We start from the raw sequence: 19,433 nt of genomic DNA, 5'->3' as shown, positions 1-19,433 counted from the left end.
TAAAATACACGTAAAAATAAATGTACTATCTTAACCATACTGAAGTGTAGATCAGTGGCATTATTATTGTGCAACAATATTGTTATGCAACCACCCCACCACCCATCCACAGAACTCTTTTCATCTACCAAAATTGAATTTCATACTCATTAAACAATAGCTCCTCATTCCCTCTCCCCACAATTCCTGGCAACCATTATTCTAATTTCTGTCTCCATAACTTTGACAACTCAGGCACCTCATATAAGCAGAATCGTACAGTATTTGTGCTTTTGTGGCTGGCTTCTTTTGTTTAGCATAATGTCCTCAGGGTTCCTCCATGTTGCAGTATGTGTCAGAATTTCCTTCATTTTTAAAACTGAATAATGTTCCATGGAATGTATACATCACATTTTCTTCATCCATTGATAGGCACTTGGGCTGCATCCACATTTTGGCTATTGTGAATAATGCTGCTATGAACATGGGTGTGCAAGTATCCGTTTGAGTCTCAGCTTTCAATTCTTTGGGGTATATTCCCAGAAGCAGAATTGCTGGCTTGTGTCATAATTCTATTTTTAATTTTTAGAGGAACCATTATACTTTTTTTTCCCATAGCACCTGCACAATTTTAACTTTACAGGACTGGATATTTTTAAATGTCCCTTCCATGTCTAGAGTTCTAGGACCCAGTACTTGTTTTTCAAATAACCTCTTTAAGTCATTTCCTCGTTAGCTGGAAATCCTGCTCACCATGGAAAAACACTGGGATGTCTTTTACTTCAGAAAGCCTTCATTTGGGTTTAGTCCCCTCCCAGCCCCTTATTTACAAGTGGCAAGCCCTAATCATGTTTTTAATTTATTTCTTGTTTTCCTATAAGACATCAGCTCCTGGAAGCAAAGATTATGTATTATTCTTCAATATCTCCACGGTGCTTGATACAGAATAATCAAACAGCAAATGTCTGATGAATGCATAGGTGGGAACAAAACAGGGTCAACTATTTCCAGATGAAGAATTGAAAAAATGATTAAACATAGTAAAATTAGAGAACATTTTTTCTCCTAATGCAAAATATTTTCTTGGAGAGGCTGGAACTCAAATAATCAAAATGATAAGCATGATAATAAAAATGCCTAACTAGGGCTATCCCAACCATCAGCCAGGGCGGAATCTTTCCACCTGGGCCCTGGTGGGACACCTAACCTAACATTCTTGCTCCTGCTGGCTGGCATTCCCAGAGGATGGGCTATACATGCTGTTTGATGCCCATCAACATGGAAGTGCAGAAGAGACATTCAATGCCCGTCCATGGAAGAGCGAAGAGGGGCATTCTCCAAGCACCCCCATTTGCTAATACAGTGAACTCCTCTTTGATGCTGGAAGAGATCTTGAAGTTCAACGGTTCGGGAGGAGCTAGTATACTGGACGATGTGGCTGAGGTTCAGAGAAGAGAAAAGGCGATTCCTAAGTTATGTAGCAAGAAGGCAACCTACCCCCTAGATCTGGAGATACAGACAAACGCTCTTTGCAGGGATAGAAACTATTTTTAAGCCACCTTGCTAAGCGCTGGAGGGCAGGGTTGTAATTGGATACAGGGAAATGACAACGCTTCAGTAAGTCGCCTCCATCCCACGCTAAATAAGAGGCACTGGACGCCTGGGCGACAGAGAGAGACTCCGTCTCAAAAAAAAAAAAAAAAAAAAAAAAGAGGCACTGGGCTGTAGGAGAGTGGTGAAATTTCTGGACCAAGACAAGGCGGCCACAACCCTCCTGGGGCAACAACCCTCCCGCCGGGCTGGTTTTTTGGAACCTCTGCAAACACTTTCTCCTGGGTCAGTTTCCCGCCAAACCGGGACGGAGGATGTCCAGAGGTCCCGGGAGTGGAAGCCGCTGTCCCTGTGTCCACTGGGAAGTGGGCGAGGCGGGATGCTGCTGGCCAGGCTGCTCGGGGCGAGGACCCGAGAACACGCACTTGCTCCCTGGGCCTCGGAGGGGTGGGAGGGGCGGGGCGGTGCGCAGCCTCCCCGGGACAGGTCTGCGGTCCGGGACCAACCAGGCTGCACAGGCACGCGGGGCGCATGTCCGCCTCGCCGGGGCTGCCAGGTGAGCCGCGCGTGATCGGGGAGCGGGGCCCACCGGCCGGAGGGAGGGGGTATAGAGGACCCTGCCCTGACCCGGGAGCGGAGACGGGAGGTGCCCGAGGAGCAGGGGAAAGAGCACCCCCGCACGTCCCTGCAGCAGGCAGGGTCGGACGGAGCAGCGCCCCCTTCTTCTCTGGAGGCAGCAGGAGCACCCCAGATCCTGTGGCGGGAGGCGAAGTTTCATTTTGGGGAACAAAAAGCCCAGGGCGAGAAGACATTTGACTTGGAGAGAACTGGGGGAGTTAGGGATCGCTGATTTCATCTCATACTTTTTTTCACACCCAAGCGAGGGGTCTGGGAGGTGGGCAGGGAGAGTGCTTAGGAGACAAACAGAGTTAATCCCTCACCCCATTGATCACCGCCCCGCTGAATGTTCTCAAAGCTCACCCTGCATCGTGGTGGACTGTGTGGTGTTGGAAACGACCAAAGACACTGCCCAACCCCCACCCCAACAAGCGAGGAAAATGTTTCCCCTGAAACGTCTTTCTTCTCTGTCTTGTTTTTTGTTTCGTTGCTATGGATTCGTGAACTAGCTTGTAATGGTCTCTAAACCTCTAACTTGTATGTATAATATTTACGTGTCCATGCATGCATTTTTCTGAAGCGAGCTCTCAGAAGTTGTATTTGTTTCTCCCGAAGAATAAATAGGCAAAACCATATCTTTGGGCTGCATCAACATGACCTCTTAATAGTCTTCAGGGAAACTGAGTTGCAGATTCTTATTTAACGAATTGGGGATTGGCCGGGTGTGGTGGCTCACGTCTGTAATCCCAGCACTTTGGGAGGCCGAGGCAGGTGGATCACCTGAGGTCAGTAGTTCGAGACCAGCCTGGCCAACAGGCTGGTGAAACCCTGTCTCTATACAAATACAAAAAATTAGCCAGACGTGGTGGAACGGGCCTGTAATCCCAGCTACTCCGAGGCTGAGGCAGGAGGATCCCTTGAACCCAGGAGGTGGAGGTTGAAGTGAGCCAAGATCATGGCCACTGCACTCCAGTCTGGGCGACAGAGCAAGATTTCGTCTCCAAAACAACAACAACAATAATAACAAAAACAAACAAAAAACAATAAAGTGGGAATTGAGGGAAGAGCCTTGAGGCTCCCAGAAGGGTTGGGGAGAAAGATTCCTTCAGGGACCAGGGAGGACAGCACTTACCCAGTCACAAATTTACCTGTTTTAAGAATTGGTCTGTTTTCCACCAGTATGAAGTACAATTAGTTTTCAAATATGTAGACTGGAAATCGAAGTAAGTCTTTGTGAATGAAAGGTCTACTTAAGTTTCTTTTTGACAACCCAAAGTGACCCCAGCTTCGGAGCTTCCAAGGACTCTGGAGAGAAGGTAACAGATGAAGTGTTCCAACTGTGCACCTCCCTCGTCCATTGGCATCTTGGGAAAAGGAGGAAAGAACCAACTGTGACCTCAGCATGGGAGCAGAACCAGAAAAACCCAGGGAGTCTGGGGGAGAGGAAGGAGAGCAGGGAGAGGTACAGGCATTGTTGGATAATGAGCTTAACTTATCCAACAAAACTGATCTACAAAACCAACAGGCACCTTAGGAAAATCACATTTCATCATTAATCCCACTTTCCTTGTTCCCAAATGGGCAAGACTACTCTGTGGAGGTGAAGTAGTATGTGCTGCCGCTTAACTGGATAGCATTTCTGATCCTGCCTTCTTTACCCACAGAATCTTGGAATCCCAATCCGTGAGGTTCCTGGGTGTGCTGGCATCAGGACAGCGGTCCACGAACGGTGTGTTACCCAAATATTGACATCCTGCAGCTAGCCTCGAACAATCACAGCTACTTTCCAATTTCAGAGAAAAAAAGGCTAAAATCGTAAGCTTTTTCTTAACAATTTTTTTATTTCTTAATTTTTGTGGATACATAGCAGGTATATATAATTATGGGGTACATGAGATATTTTGATACAGGCATGCAATGTGAAATAAGCACATCATAGAGAATGGGGTATCCATCCACTCGAGCATGCATCCTTTGTGTTATTAATACAAACAATCCACTTACATTCTTTATTTAAAAATGTGCAATTAAGTTATTATGACTATGGTCACCCCATTGTGCCATCAAGTAGTAGGTCTTATTCATTCTTTCTACCTTTCTTTTTTTTTTTTGTACACATTAGCCATCCCCTCCACCAGTCCCCCACTACTCTTCCCAGCTTCTGGTAACCATCCTTCTACTCTCTATGCCCATGAGTTCAGTTGTTTTGATTTTTAGATCCCATGAATGAGTGAGAACATGCAATGTTTGTCTTTCCATGCCTGGCTTTTTTCACTTCCCATAATGACCTCCAGTTCTACCCATGAGGTTGCAAATGACAGGATCTCATTCTTTTTTATGGCTGAATAGTACTCCACCATGTATAAGTACCACATTTTCTTTATCCATTCATCTGTGGATGGACACTTAGGTTGCTTCCAAATCTTGGCTACTGTGAACAGGGCTGCAACAAACATGGGAGTGTGGATAGCTGTTTGATATACTGATTTCCTTTCTTTTGGGTATATACTCAGCAGTGGAAATGCTGGATCATATGGTAGCTCAGTTTTTAGTTTGCTGAGGAACCTCCAAACTATTCTCCATAGTGATTGTACTAAAATTATAAGCTTTTTCTTCACAAGTTTATTCCAACCTCTGATGCTGGCTTTTATTCATGCTGAACCTAGCTTAGTTCACACTTATATTTTTGGTTATGTTAAAGCTGAATACATCATTATTTCTTGCTTGCAAAGAACCCATTGGTTTCAAGTGATTTGTAACCTCCTCACGTTTGAGAACTACTGTTGTAGAAAGAGAAGGGAATATACCCAGGGTTGTGCCACATTTGTCTTTAATGTCCTTTGAGTTGAAATGATTTGTTTGTGGACCATCTGGTGTTCTGAGTTGTGGCAGTGAATTGCACTGGGCCCTGAAGCTAGGGAGGAAAGAAACAGCTTCATCCTACCTGATCACAGCCCAGACCGGTTTTTTGTGTGCTGTTCTTAACATCACACGTATTTTGTAAACTCATACTTTTATGAGGTTTTATGGAACACAGATTAAGCTTCCTAGTCAACCCCTCCACCCTTACAATTGGCTAGTCAGTCTTCATTCAATCTGAACTGAACTATTGTTTTTCAGAACAATAAGGCAGTTGTTTCTACCTATAACCCATCTTTTCTTCATAGAATTATTGTTTAAAATGGTCTCCATAACATGGCTAAGGGTTTATTTGGCAATGACAGGAATTGTAATTTTGCTTCCTACTTTAAAAGTCATGAAATATCTAAGCTTGCTTTTTTTTTTTTTTTTTTGAAAGAGTCTTGCTGTGTCACTCAGGCTGTAGTACAGTGGCTCAATCTCGGCTTACTGCAGCCTACACCTCCCAGGTTCAAGCGATTCTCGTGCCTCAGCCTCCCAAGTAGCTGGGACTATAGGCATGGGCCACCACACCCAGCTACGTTTTTTTTTTGTATTTTTAATAGAGACGGAGTTTTGCAATGCTGGCCAGGCAGGTCTTGAACTCCTGACCTTGGGCGATCCGCCTGCCTCAGCCTCCCAAAGTGCTGAGGTTACAGGCTTGAGCCACTGTGCCTGGCCTAAGAACCAAGCTTTTTTTTAGAATGATAGTTGCTCCTTCAGTAGCCCTTCAGTACCATACAAGTTTTGCTGATGTTACTGGTTGTTCTTTAATGCATTCAGCAAATATTAATATTTACTGCACACCTTCCATGTGCCAGCCCCTGGGGTATGAGGTGACTTGTGTTTTTCTTTCAAGGAGCTGACAAATAAGCAGCTTGGACTTGAATTGCCTCCCCTTCTCTTCCTCTCACGTCTCTGTTGAGGCAAATCCCAATTGGAATGAAATAACTCTGGAGAATTATTTTGGGCGTTACTAAAACTATCTTTACTTCTTTGCTCCAGAAGCAACATTAGCTACTTAGTGGCCTCTTGACATAATCTAAGAACTGTCTTTGGGACATGCTGCTTCTGGGACTCCTTGGCTGTGACCATTTTCTTTCAAGTTTAAGTGACTTCCTGCTCCTTATGCATGAGTCCATTTAAGACATTCTGCCAAGGGAGAAGCCATCCACTGTGGTTGCCTGGCTTCAGAGCACTCTCACTGGTCAGCAGTCCCTGACTCCTATGACCTCCAGTGCTGTGTAGATGATAGTTTCATGAATAGCACTTTTAACATCTATGTTGCATTAGGTATTATAAGTAATCTAGAGATGATTTACAGGAGGATGGGCATAGGTTACGTGTAAATACCATACCATTTTATTTTTATATCAGTGACGTGAGCATCTGCAGATTTTGGTATCCTTGGGGGTCTGGGAACCAATGCACTGCAGATACCAAGGGACAACTCTACAGTGTTTGATTTATTGAGCTTTCTGAGATATTCAGCCTTTTCCTGTCTTCACACTTGTTGTTCCCTCTATTATTTAGGGTAATCCTGATGAAAATCAACAAAATACACATGAAGAGACAGCACTGAGAGGTAATGTGCTAACTGGTCTTTGTGATTACAGGCACTTCAGATTTCCCTCTTGCCTACTCATTGTGAGATGCAGCCCAGCCCTGCAACAAGACTGCCACAGTCGTATCCTGGCTCACCCCTAACTAGCGGTTTGACTTTGAGCACATCACTGCCTCCTCCGTGCCTCAGTTTCCTCTTCTGTTGAATGGGGATGATCACAGCACTACCTCACCATTTGTTGTGAGGATTAAATAGATTCAAATATGTAAGACACTTACAGTAGTGCTTTGTACACAGAAGGCACTATTATTTTTTATTAATCCCTATTTTTCCTTCCCAACTTCATCTCCCAATATCCCATAACCATGCTGATTTCCTTACAACTCCCCCAGACCTCCTGGACTAAGTGAGATTTGGAAGATTATACTCAGGGCAGTCAAGAAGGACTGATTCTGCTAATTCAGGATTTGTCAAGTTGGGTTAGTTTAAAATATACCTCTGTACTCCTCTCAGGAAATGCTGGATAGTGTAGATTTAGTATCAGATAATAGTAATAAAGGTGGCAGACTCTGATGTTTCCTCCTTCCCTTGTGATCTCAGTAGTCTTGTACCATTCATACATCAAATGACTTAGCAACTAACAATCACCTAATATTTTTTAAGCTTTTCTTATGTGCCCAGTAGTGAGCCAAGAGTTTTTCTTCCTATTTTTAACATGCTATTGACAGCTCCATGAGGTGGGTTTATATTTTGTTAAAATAATTTGCCATGTCCACTTCCCCAGTAGACTGTGACAGTGGCACATACATCTGTGTGTGTTATTCAGTTTGTATCTCTAGGACTTGACAGAGGACCCAATATAGAGTGGGTGCTCCAGAAATGTGGACTTGGATGCATTTCACCAACAGCTATTTACATCCAAATAATAAGCTAATTATAACTCTTCTTCTAGATGTACTTTTCTCATTGCAAAAATTCACCGTCAAAATTTTTAAAAACACTAATAAGCAAGAAGAAGGAAGTTAAAATTGCACTCCTTCCAGCCCTAGAGAGCTTAATCAACTTGCTTAGGAACACGCTACTAAATGGCTAATCTGAGCATCAAAATCTGGCCATCTGGCTTCAGGGCTCAGCCTCCTAATGGTTGCATTATACCATTGATCCCGCCCCATCCACCCCAACACACACACTCCCCTGCACAAACAAATTATGTTAGCTATTAAAAGGAATTGGAAGAGTGGAAATGTGCAATTAAATCTACCACAAATACAATGTTGCAATGCGTGCAATCTATATTTTTAAAGTTTACAGTATTCAGCGTTTTCCTGTCTTCACACTTGTTCCCTCCATTATTTACGGCAATCATGACGAAAATCAACAAAATACAGATTGAGAGGCAGCACTGAGAGGTAATGTAGAAAGGGAATGGCTTTTGAGTCAGACAAATGCGAGTGTGGATCCCAGCTAAGCCCCTAGATGTGTTACCAGAGACGAGCCGCAAAACATTTCTCAGTCTTAGTCTCTTGTAAAATAGAGGTAATAAGAAACACTTTTCAGTATTTTGTGACATGTAGAAGTAAGTGATGGTGGCATGCATCACACTTGGTTAATATTAGGTCCTGTTGTTAAGTGTCTAATGGCGATACCCTATGGCTTCTCCAAATGGTGACCTTGCCAAATTGTTTTCCAAAGCGACATGTGGCTTTTTTCTCCCAATCCCTCATTTTAACTCTCATGGTAATTTAACTTTTATATTTTTATTAGATGCATTTAGTAACTTGCCTCATAGTCATTTTCTTGGAAATTCAATTTCTTCTCCACAGGGTCTCTTTTGAGATTAAAGAGAGAGAAGTGGCAAATTTAGGATGTTAGAACACTTTTCATTTAAAAAGTAGATCCTTGTTTTTATTACCCTATCATTAATGTTTTCTGTTTTCCTTTATCAGCGAGTTACTGCTCATTTGATTCATATTGCCAAACTGAACTCTCTTGTTTTCTTGCAAGATGAAAGGAGACAACCATGAATGAGCCACTAGACTATTTAGCAAATGCTTCTGATTTCCCCGATTATGCAGCTGCTTTTGGAAATTGCACTGATGAAAACATCCCACTCAAGATGCACTACCTCCCTGTTATCTATGGCATTATCTTCCTCGTGGGATTTCCAGGCAATGCAGTAGCGATATCCACTTATATTTTCAAAATGCGACCTTGGAAGAGCAGCACCATCATTATGCTGAACCTGGCCTGCACAGATCTGCTGTATCTGACCAGCCTCCCCTTCCTGATTCACTACTATGCCAGTGGCGAAAACTGGATCTTTGGAGATTTCATGTGTAAGTTTATCCGCTTCAGCTTCCATTTCAACCTGTATAGCAGCATCCTCTTCCTCACCTGTTTCAGCATCTTCCGCTACTGTGTGATCATTCACCCAATGAGCTGCTTTTCCATTCACAAAACTCGATGTGCAGTTGTAGCCTGTGCTGTGGTGTGGATCATTTCACTGGTAGCTGTCATTCCGATGACCTTCTTGATCACATCAACCAACAGGACCAACAGATCAGCCTGTCTCGACCTCACCAGTTCGGATGAACTCAATACTATTAAGTGGTACAACCTAATTTTGACTGCAACTACTTTCTGCCTCCCCTTGGTGATAGTGACACTTTGCTATACCACGATTATCCACACTCTGACCCATGGACTGCAAACTGACAGCTGCCTTAAGCAGAAAGCACGAAGGCTAACCATTCTGCTACTCCTTGCATTTTACGTATGTTTTTTACCCTTCCATATCTTGAGGGTCATTCGGATCGAATCTCGCCTGCTTTCAATCAGTTGTTCCATTGAGAATCAGATCCATGAAGCTTACATCGTTTCTAGACCATTAGCTGCTCTGAACACCTTTGGTAACCTGTTACTATATGTGGTGGTCAGCGACAACTTTCAGCAGGCTGTCTGCTCAACAGTGAGATGCAAAGTAAGTGGGAACCTTGAGCAAGCAAAGAAAATCAGTTACTCAAACAACCCTTGAAATATTTCATTTACTTAACCAAAAACAAATACTTGCTGATACTTTACCTAGCATCCTAAGATGTTCAGGATGTCTCCCTCAGTGGAACTCCTGGTAAATACTGTGTATTCAAGTAATCATGTGCCAAAGCCAGGGCAGAGCTTCTAGTTCTTTGCAATCCCTTTATTGAGCTCCTCCACTGGGGAGATATAAGAATGGGATGCATGTATATCAGCAAAGTATTGAGACATAGTATTACAAGCTATTGGAACTCAGAGGCATCTTAGAGAACATCTGTTCCCACCAACTTACTATATATACACGGAAACCAATTTCTTACCCTTGCCCTAGATTGCTCAGTAAATTTGTGCCAAGATAGGAGAAAACCAATCTTTTCACTCATCATTTCATGCTTCTCTGCACTCTGGGCCTATTTGTATTGAACCATTAGACAATTCAAACCACTACTTGTATCTTTCTTAATATTTATTTTTTACATCTCAGAGCTCTACAATTTGTTTCCTTCAAGCTTAACTTTGAGATTATAAAACTGGGTTTAGCCAGTTCTCTATATTACTTCAAGCCAGTAAGATACCCTTGAAATAATTCAAGGACGTCCATGCAAATAGCTGAAATTAGTACCTGCAATATATTTGGAGTATTATGTCTTTATTGTTGTTAAAAAGTTTTTATTGAATTTATGAAAATTATCAAATTGTATTCATCATTATTAACATGTCCTGGGGAAGGAAGGGAAACTTTCTAGGACAGAAGTCACTTTCAGATATCATGTATGTATTGGGAGTTCAATCATATCTAACACTGTTTTGATTTTTGTGGGAAAATATTCCAGGAAACACTAATTCTCTTTAGACTCCTCGTTCTTTTATGACTACAATGAACATATGTCTATGTGATAGCTAAAGATATTTTTGAATTGTATGTGTGCTTAATTATCAGTAAGTATAAATATTTGAGAAAACACCTGGTCTGGATATTTAAAACCCTCATAAACATGTTGGTACAGTTAATAAACATTTATAATTATGTGATAGGCTGTTTGGTCATATTTTTCTGTGAAAATGCAGTTTTATCACTATTATATTTACATGAAACTTATTTTCTCTATGGTTAGGAACAAAAATAAGTTAAGTTAAGAATCAATAATATTATAGAATAAGGCTGAAATAGTTGACTTACACAGAGGGAAGTGTACCATAGAAATTCTTCCTGATGTTCCAGTTCTTCTAGGACATGATATCTGACTTAGACTTAAGTGAGGATATTCATCAGGAACCTCTTCAGAGCAAGTTGAGAGAAGGAAGAGCAAGCCAATGGATCTGAACATGAAGTTTTCTGGACAATGGTGCTTTTTGCAATCCCTACCTTCTGAGCCATCTTCTTCTGAGCCTTTCTATAACATGTGGAATAAGCTATTTCACTAGAGGACCCCAATTTGCTCATCTGCCCTGGCTGTACAGCATCGAGAAGTATTCAGAGGTCCACCTGGAACTGCTAGCTCTTTTTCTTTTCCCCGATGCCTAGCCCAGCCCTTGGGCTATCACTAAAGTGCAGACAGACTTGCCCGTATTCCACTGCTGTCGTTATTCTAGCCTTGGGCACAAACCCCTTTCCTTTCTCTCCTCATCTTTATTCCTTCTTATTCCAAAGAGTTGGCCGGGCGCAGTGGCTCACGCCTGTAGTCTCAACACTTTGGGAGGCCGAGGCGGGCGGATCACGAGGTCTGGAGATGGAGACCATCCTGGCTAACATGGTGAAACCCTGTCTCAAAAAATTACAAAAAATTAGCCGGGCGTGGTGGCGGGCGCCTGTAGTCCCAGCTACTCAGGAGACTGAGGCAGGAGAATGGCGTAAACCGGGCAGGCGGAGCTTGCAGTGAGCCGAGATGGCGCCACTGCCCTCCAGGCTGAGCGACAGAGCGAGACTCCGTCTCAAAAAAAAAAAAAAAAAAAAAAAGAGTTTACCCACCAGAGAAAAGCCACTTCAACATCCTTCATGTCTTTCTCAACTCATCTGTGTAGCTTCTTTTATTTTTTACTTTCTTCCTACCAATGTACCGAAAAACAAATCATCCTTCTGGCAGGAATTCTTGCACTTTATCTCTGGTCTTTATTTTGCTCTCTTAGGGACCTTGCTCCAACACTTAATCTCACTTTCTCACGTTTTTAATATTTTTATTACCCTGGATAATTGACCTCAGCTTGGAAGCATGCATAATTTTCCATTATCCGAAAAACGCCTCCCCTTGATTAAGCTTTTATGTCGTTCTGTTACCTAATCTGCTTCCCACAGCTGTGGGTTGGGTGCAGATGACAGTCTGCCCTCTAGGGTTCTTCCGATAGAACAGAATCACAGAGATCCAAGCTAAATTTAATTCAAAGGATGAGTTTTATTTTACAAAGTTAAGAGTTCTGGGTTATTTGTGCTGAAGGAGGCAGTTTTGAACTGAGGCCAAAAAAAGGGATTGATGCTATTTCCCAGGCTAGAATTGGAACTGTGTGACCTTGCTGCATACAACCAGGCCTAGGCAGAGGAAGACAGAATGAGAACAAAAGAGCAGAGCTCTGACTGTGTCCACCAGGGCACAGCTACTCAGGTCTGCTCGCTGTGTGAGAACCGAAAGCGCAAGTCAGGCTCACTGCACCTGCATATGGGGAAGCCAGAAAAACCTGTTCCAAACTTCTGAGACATGGTAATCCCTTGCGTTATTTGTAACTCTTTATTGTGGACATTTTCAAACAGTCACAAAATTTAAAAAGGAGCCAAATGGCCTCATGTAACCCATGTCTTAATTTCATCAATAGCCAACATCCCACCCTTCAGGTTTTATCTCTCTCTTCCCACATCTTTGTTGCTAGAATATTTAAAAGCAAATTCTAGACAACATACAGTTTTACCTACAGATGCTTCAACACAGATTTCCTTCAAAACATACAAAACCAAAACAAAATAATAACTGATTTCTCAATATCATCTAATACTAATCCATGTTTCATTACCCCTGTTTCCCCTCAAAGTATGTTTATACAGTTTTCTTTTTCAAATCAGTATCAAAGGAAGCTCCATGCATTGCATTTGGTTGATATGACTCTTCAATTTATTTTAATCTAAAGGAGCTCCCCTTTTCTTAATTAATTGCCGTTTATTTGCTGAAGAAATCAAGTCAAGTCATTTGTCCTATGGAATTTTTCACATTGCAGGTCCGACTGTTTTAATTCCATTTTGTTATTTATCACATTCCTCCAACCTGCATATTTGCAGTAATTTGGAAGGTAAAGCTATAGGTTAGATTAGATACAGATTATTTGTTGTTATTTCCTTCCCCCTTTCCCTTCCCTTCATTTCCCTTCCCTTCCTTTCCCTTCCCTTCCTTCCCTGTTTTCTTTCATTCCTTTCTTCCTCCTTCTCACCCCTCCCTCCTTCATTTCTTCTTTCTTTTCTTTTTATAGGAACACTAATTCACCTGGAAGGTGCTTGTGTCTGACTGTCCTATGCTTAGCAATTGAGCAGGATTTTCAGGACGTATTATTCTGATCCTTATATCATAAGTTCCCCATCTTCTCCCCCTTCATAGCTTTATGTTTAGTGTTTTCAGTTGCTCATTTCTATTTTGATCCATTAGGTTACTTATAAAATTCTAACATTCCTCTGCTTTTATTATAGTTTTTCTAGAAAGATCTTTGACCCATCAAAATTTTGTACCCTCCATTCTTAACATAATTCTCACCCATGAATCTTTTTACTCTTTCTTTTCTGGCGAGGCAAAGGAAGCAATGAAAAGGGATGTGGGAGCTGCCTCCTAGTACTTCCTCAATGAGATCGTAAGGGTTGACGGAAATTTTGACAGGATTTCCTTTCAATATGGGCCAAGTTTTTGTTCTTTTAACATTTTGAGGTTAACAGCCAATCTTATGAGCCACAAGATTGGAGCTGCCCTCTTGAGGGAGGAGATTAACAGAGGAAATTGCCTTATTGTTTCTGTGCTTCTCCTCCAAACCCACCCTAGTGTCTTTGTGTACCCTCTTGGATCATGCAAGACATTGACATTTTCCTCCAGAAAGCTCTGAAAAAGACAGAATAAAACACTGATTAACTACAAGGCCATGTAGCACTTGAGGACTCCTGCTCTAATTTTATTCTTAAATTCTATCCAGCAACATCCTTCCATATAATCTATCTGATATTTTACAATGAGCTCAAATGTTATCAAACAATGTAAGGCAGGTAACATAAAAAATGCCTGAAGCATGAGAGTTCTTTCTATTATTGAGTTCTCAGGAAGAAATTAAATTATAATATGCAATGATCTGTTTTTAAAATTCTATTTCCTGTCTATGCTTCTGTCTGAATATTTTCCATCAATCTATTTCATTTCATTAATCCTACATTGTACTGCATACAATTTGCCATTAAACCCATCCATTGAATTCTTAATTTCAGAGATTATGTTTTTTCATTTATAGAAGTATACGTGATTCTTTTTATTAATTCTACTATTTCAGTGAGTTTCGTTGTCTTTCAAATCTATTTTGTCTACCTCTTTCTATATATTCCAGAACTGAATAATCATAGGTATTTTAAAGTTTTTATCTGTCCTTCTAATATCTGAATTACCTTTGGATCTGCTTCTATTGTCTGTCATTTCCTTCATGCCTATTGGTCATGTGATCCTATCTTCTTGCATGTCTATTAATTTTTTATTGAATAACAGAAATTGCATACGGAAAGATCAAAGAGGATCCTTTGATAGGCTTACCTTTTCTTCAGCCACGAAAATAGACTTGGGAATGTATTTCTTTAAATTGTAAATAGAAACTGGACTGGGCTGAGACTAGGTTACAGTTTTGGTGCAATGTAGTTTATCTCTGATTTTCCTTTGTTACTGATAGTTAGAGCTTATTTTACATATACGTACACATATTTGTGTCTAAACATAAGTATATTATATCATATATATTTGCGTTTATATATTTTGTAGACGGTACATGATGAATCCTGTTTCTATCCCAACTAACATCTCTGCCCTTAGCTGGAGTATCTGGTGCACTTATATTTAATGTAAGTATTGATATGGTTAGGTTGAAGTCTACTGTCTTGCTATTTTTTAATTTGTCTCTTCTTTTTTGTATCTTTGTTGTTTCTTTTGTGTTTCCTATTAGAAGAATAAAATATTTTTAATATTACTTACTTCCTCTATTGTGGATTCTTAGCTATATTTTTAAATTCTTTTTATTTTATAGTAATTTTCTAGGGCTACAAATATCTTACCTCAAGTATCAAAAATTATTTAGAGTCAATTATGTTTCTTTTTTATTTAACACCTAAATTTTTCCTTTCCCTACTGTCATCTTTTCTCTTCTCATTTCATACTTGATACTTTGTATTTTTCACTTCCCACTTCTTCTATCTTCAAAATATAATAACATTATAACAGTATTATGCCATTTACTCACTCTAACTTCTGTTCTATTGCTGTCAAAACTTGTGCTTTTAAATGTATTATAAACCCCAGTTTACATTGTAAATATTTTTACTTTAGTCAGTTGTCCTTTAAGAAAATTACAGTAAGAAAAAAATAGTCTTCTATAGATTCCTACTTATTTACCAATACCATGCTTGTCATTTCTTCCTAAAGATAAGAGTGTTCATCTGATATCATTTTCCTCCAAACAAAAAACATTCTTTAGCATTTATTACAATGAAGGTGTGCTGAAGAGAAACTTTCTAAGCATTTATTTATCTGAAAATATCATAATTTAACTTTTTTAAGAAAGATGTTTTCACTGAACGTAGAAATGCCACTGGATGAAGGATTGCCACTTTTAATTTTAGCACTTCAGAGATGTTGTTCCATTATCTTTTCATTGCTACTGTTTCTGATAAAAAGTTCGCTGTAAGTCATATCATTGTTTCCTGTATGTAATATGTTTTCTTTATCCTCTGGTTCTTTTAAGATTTTCTCTTTCTTGCTGTTTTAAAGCAATTTGGCTATTCTGTGCCTAGGTGTAATTTTCTTTGTATTTATAATGCTTAGGAATTATTAATATTCTTGAATCTTATAATGTACTCTTTTTCATCAATTCAGAAAATTTTAAGCATTATTTTTTCAAATATGTATTCCGCTCCATCTTCACTCTTCTTCTTATGAAACTCCAGTTACACGTATGTCACACAGCTCAATATTGTTGCACTGGTCACTGAGACTTCATTCATGTCTTTTCAATCTTATGACACTCTATTCTTCAGATCTATTTAAAGTTAATTGTTTCTTCTATTATCTCCGATTTACTGTTAAGCTCAATGAGTAAACTTTACATTTCAGTTATTTTATTTCTTGGTTCTATAATTTCTTTTTTTAATTATACTTTCAGTTCTGGGATACATTTGCAGAATGTGCAGGTTTGTTACATAGGCATACACGTGCCATGGTGGTTTGCTGCACCCATCAACCCATCATCTACATTAGGTATTTCTCCTAATGCTATCCTTCCCCTAGCCCCCTACCCCCCTACCCCCTGACAGGCCCCAGTGTGTGATTTTCCCCTCCCTGTGACCATGTGTTCTCATTGATCAACTCCCACTTATGAGTGATAGTTTGTGGTGTATGGTTTTCTGCTCCTGTGTTAGTTTGCTGAGAATGATGGTTTTCAGCTTCATCCATGTCCCTGCAAAGGACATGAACTCCTCCTTTTTTATGGCTGCACAGTATTCCATGGTGTATATGTGCCACATTTTCTTTATTCAGACTATCAATGATGGGCATTTGGGTTGGTTCCAAGTCTTTGCTATTGTGAACAGTGCTGCAGTAAACATACGTGTGCATATGTCTTTATAGGAGCATGATTCATAATCCTTTGGGTATATACCCAGTAATGGGATTGCTGGGTCAAATGGTGTTTCTAGTTCTAGATCCCTAAGGAATTGCCACATTGTCTTCCACAATGGTTGAACTAATTTACACTCTCAATAACAGTGTAAAAGCATTCCTATTTCTCCACAACCCCTCCAGCATCTGTTGTTTCCTGAGTTTTTTAGTGATCGCCATTCTAACTGGCATGAGATGGTATATCATTATGGTTTTGATTTGCATTTCTGTAATGACCAGTGATGATGAGCTTTTTTTTTCATAAATTTCTTGGCCACAGAAATGTCTTCTTTTGAGAAGTGTCTGTTCATATCCTTCACCCACCTGTTGATGGGGTTGTTTATTTTTTTTATAAATTTGTTTAAGTTATTTGTAGATTCTGGATATTAGCCCTTTTTCAGATGGATAGATTGCAAAAATTTTTTCCCATTCTGTAGGTTGTGTGTTCACTCTGATGATAGTTTCTTTTGCTGTACAGAACTCTTTAGTTTAATTAGATCCCATTTGTCTATTTTGGCTTTTGTTGCCATTGCTTTTAGTGTTTTAGTCATGAAGACTTTGCCCATGCCTATATCCTAAATGGTATTGCCTAGGTTTTCTTCTAGGGCTTTTATGGTTTTAGGTCTTATGTTTAAGTCTTTAATCCATCTTGAGTTAATTTTTGTATAAGGTGTAATGATTTTTAATCCCACTTCTCTGTTGGAGTTTCCTTCTTCACTAAACAGTGTTTTTCTTTTAACTCTAAACATACAAAAATAGCTGCTTTCACATTTTTACGTATTAAATCCAGCATTTGGTTTTATTACTTTCCTATTGCTGCTATAACAAATTACCACAAATATAGTGACCTAAAACAACACAATTTTACTCTCTTTCAGAAGTTGGAAGTCTTAAATCAATTTCACATGGCTAAAGTCAAGGAGTTGGTAGACCTGCATTACCTCTGGTGGCACTGGAGGTGACTCCATTTCCTTGCATTTTCCAGCTGCTAGAGACCACCTGCATTCTTTAGCTCATGGTCCCTTCACCTATCTTCAGAGCCGGTAGCATGGCATTTTAAAATCTCTCTGACCTCCACTTCTAATTGAACATCTCTCTCTGATGCTGATTCTTCAGTTTTCATTTTGTTGTAACTCCCGTGATTACACTGGGCCCACCCAGATAATCCAGAATAATCTCCTCATCTCAAAACCCATAACTTAATTACATCTGCAAAGTCTTTTTTGCCATGTAACGTAACATGTTCATAGGTTCCAGGGATTAGAATGTGGACATTTTGAGAAGGTTAGTATTCAGTGTACCACAGTCGGTCACTTTAAAGTCATTTTCTAATGATTTTTTTCCCCTCAGCTATGGCACATGTTTTTCTGTTTCATGTATCTACCAACTTTTTACTGATATTATAAATAAATCATTGTAGAGATTCTATTACTATCTCAAAGACTTGGGTTTTTTTTCCTAGTAGACAGATAAATTACTTGCTAAGCACCTTGAAACTGTGTTGGCTTAGTTTTGTGATTTTTAGGAACATATTTTGTGAGAAGTCCAAGATGTTTACCAATCTCTTCTAATACAGTAAGACCCAATTACCAAATTCAATTTCTCCTGTGGTCTTGCTTAGACTTGGTTTTAGCCTTTTTTTTTTTTCCCCAAAGAATCTAGATTAGGGCTTACTCTGGGGCATGGTCTTTGCTTTCTGCTGCCTCAGCTAGATGAGTTAGTAAGATGGTAATGAGATAGTTTTTCCTTGGTGTCGGCTAGAACGCCAATGTTCTTGATCATTGCTTAATCACTGCTATCTCTGTTCCCGTAGCTTCTTTCTGATTATCCTTAAGTCGTCTCTCCCTGCAAACACAGCCCTTGGCACAGAAATCAGAGAATTTTTCCCTCTTCTGACCATGCTTCCCTCTGCCTTGGTGCCCTGCTTTAAATCTTTCAGACACTTCATGTTGAACACCGACCTCTGCCTCCTCAGCTCAAAGGGACCATTGTCTTCTGTTTCTATTCCAGATTTTTGTGCTGTGGTCAGGAAATTATGCCAGACTATGAGCCAGAGAGGTGGGTTGATTGTAGGGCTCACAATATTGCTCTATCTGTCATCCCATGCCTGGAAACATTTGATTAATGTATTTGATCTAGTTTCATTGTTACCAGTGGGAGAGTCTCTCCCTTATATTCCACTGTGATCTATTCTAGGTGAGGGAGCAGAAGCTATGTGGAATGCCTCCTGCCTTTCCCATTAATGCTGTTTACTATTTATCCTTCTTAAGTGTGAGATACTTCAATTTAAATATGGCAGTTTAACCATGACTCTTCTCCCCTAAAATGATACTAAAATAATAACGGTAATATTGATATGAACAGGAGGCAGGAGAGCAGGGTCGCTGTCAAGGGCTCCACCCTTAAGCTTGGACCCATGGCCCTAAATGAGAACAGCCATTCCCATTTTCATGTCCAAATGTTTCTTTTTCCAATGCCACCCTGGCCTGCCATGGCCCCCAGTCCTGTAGCCATACAAATCCCAAACCCCCAGCTCCACGAGTAGAAGAGCAGAAAGGCAACAGAGCAACACAGCAGAGAAGGGGAGAAGAGAGGAGCATCTTAACATTGAGGGGGTTGGAGAGGAGATTGACCGCCAGATGGTCAAACTCATGGGGAAGATCATCCTCCCACTCCATCCCCTTTCCAGCTCCCCATCCATCCCACTGAGAGCCACCACCATCACTTAATAAAATCCCACGTTCACCATCCTTCAAGTCCATGTGACCTGATTCTTCCTGGATGCCGGATAAGCACCTGACTACCACAAGGGCAGAGTTTAAAAGGCTGTCACCCTGACTCTCCACTGAGCTGGTTTAACACTTGGCTGTCCATGGATGGCAACTACTAAGAGAACATTAATTGTAACACACCCTAGATGCTAC

General features: G+C 40.4%; 1 protein-coding gene across 2 annotated transcripts; it reads left to right on the top strand.

The window, feature by feature from the left end:
• Positions 1–1,985: 1,985 nt before the first annotated feature.
• On the top strand, positions 1,986–10,673 carry OXGR1 (oxoglutarate receptor 1). 2 transcript variants are annotated; one of them, XM_034936866.4, is made up of 4 exons: positions 1,986–2,086; positions 3,813–3,963; positions 6,580–6,631; positions 8,615–10,673. In XM_034936866.4, exon 4 carries the CDS (start codon positions 8,631–8,633, stop codon positions 9,642–9,644), a length of 1,014 nt encoding a protein of 337 aa, XP_034792757.1. In that variant the 5' UTR covers positions 1,986–2,086; positions 3,813–3,963; positions 6,580–6,631; positions 8,615–8,630; the 3' UTR covers positions 9,645–10,673. The 2 variants fall into 2 exon arrangements, with proteins under 2 accessions (XP_034792757.1, XP_014202961.1); XM_014347475.5 differs by having other exon boundaries at positions 8,557–10,673.
• The last annotated feature ends 8,760 nt before the right edge of the window (positions 10,674–19,433 follow it).

The sequence above is a fragment of the Pan paniscus genome, chromosome 14, assembly GCF_029289425.2.
Source record: "Pan paniscus chromosome 14, NHGRI_mPanPan1-v2.0_pri, whole genome shotgun sequence".
NCBI lineage: Eukaryota > Metazoa > Chordata > Mammalia > Primates > Hominidae > Pan > Pan paniscus.
Note: the sequence above shows the minus strand (reverse complement) of the source record. Positions and strands in the feature narration are given on the sequence as shown.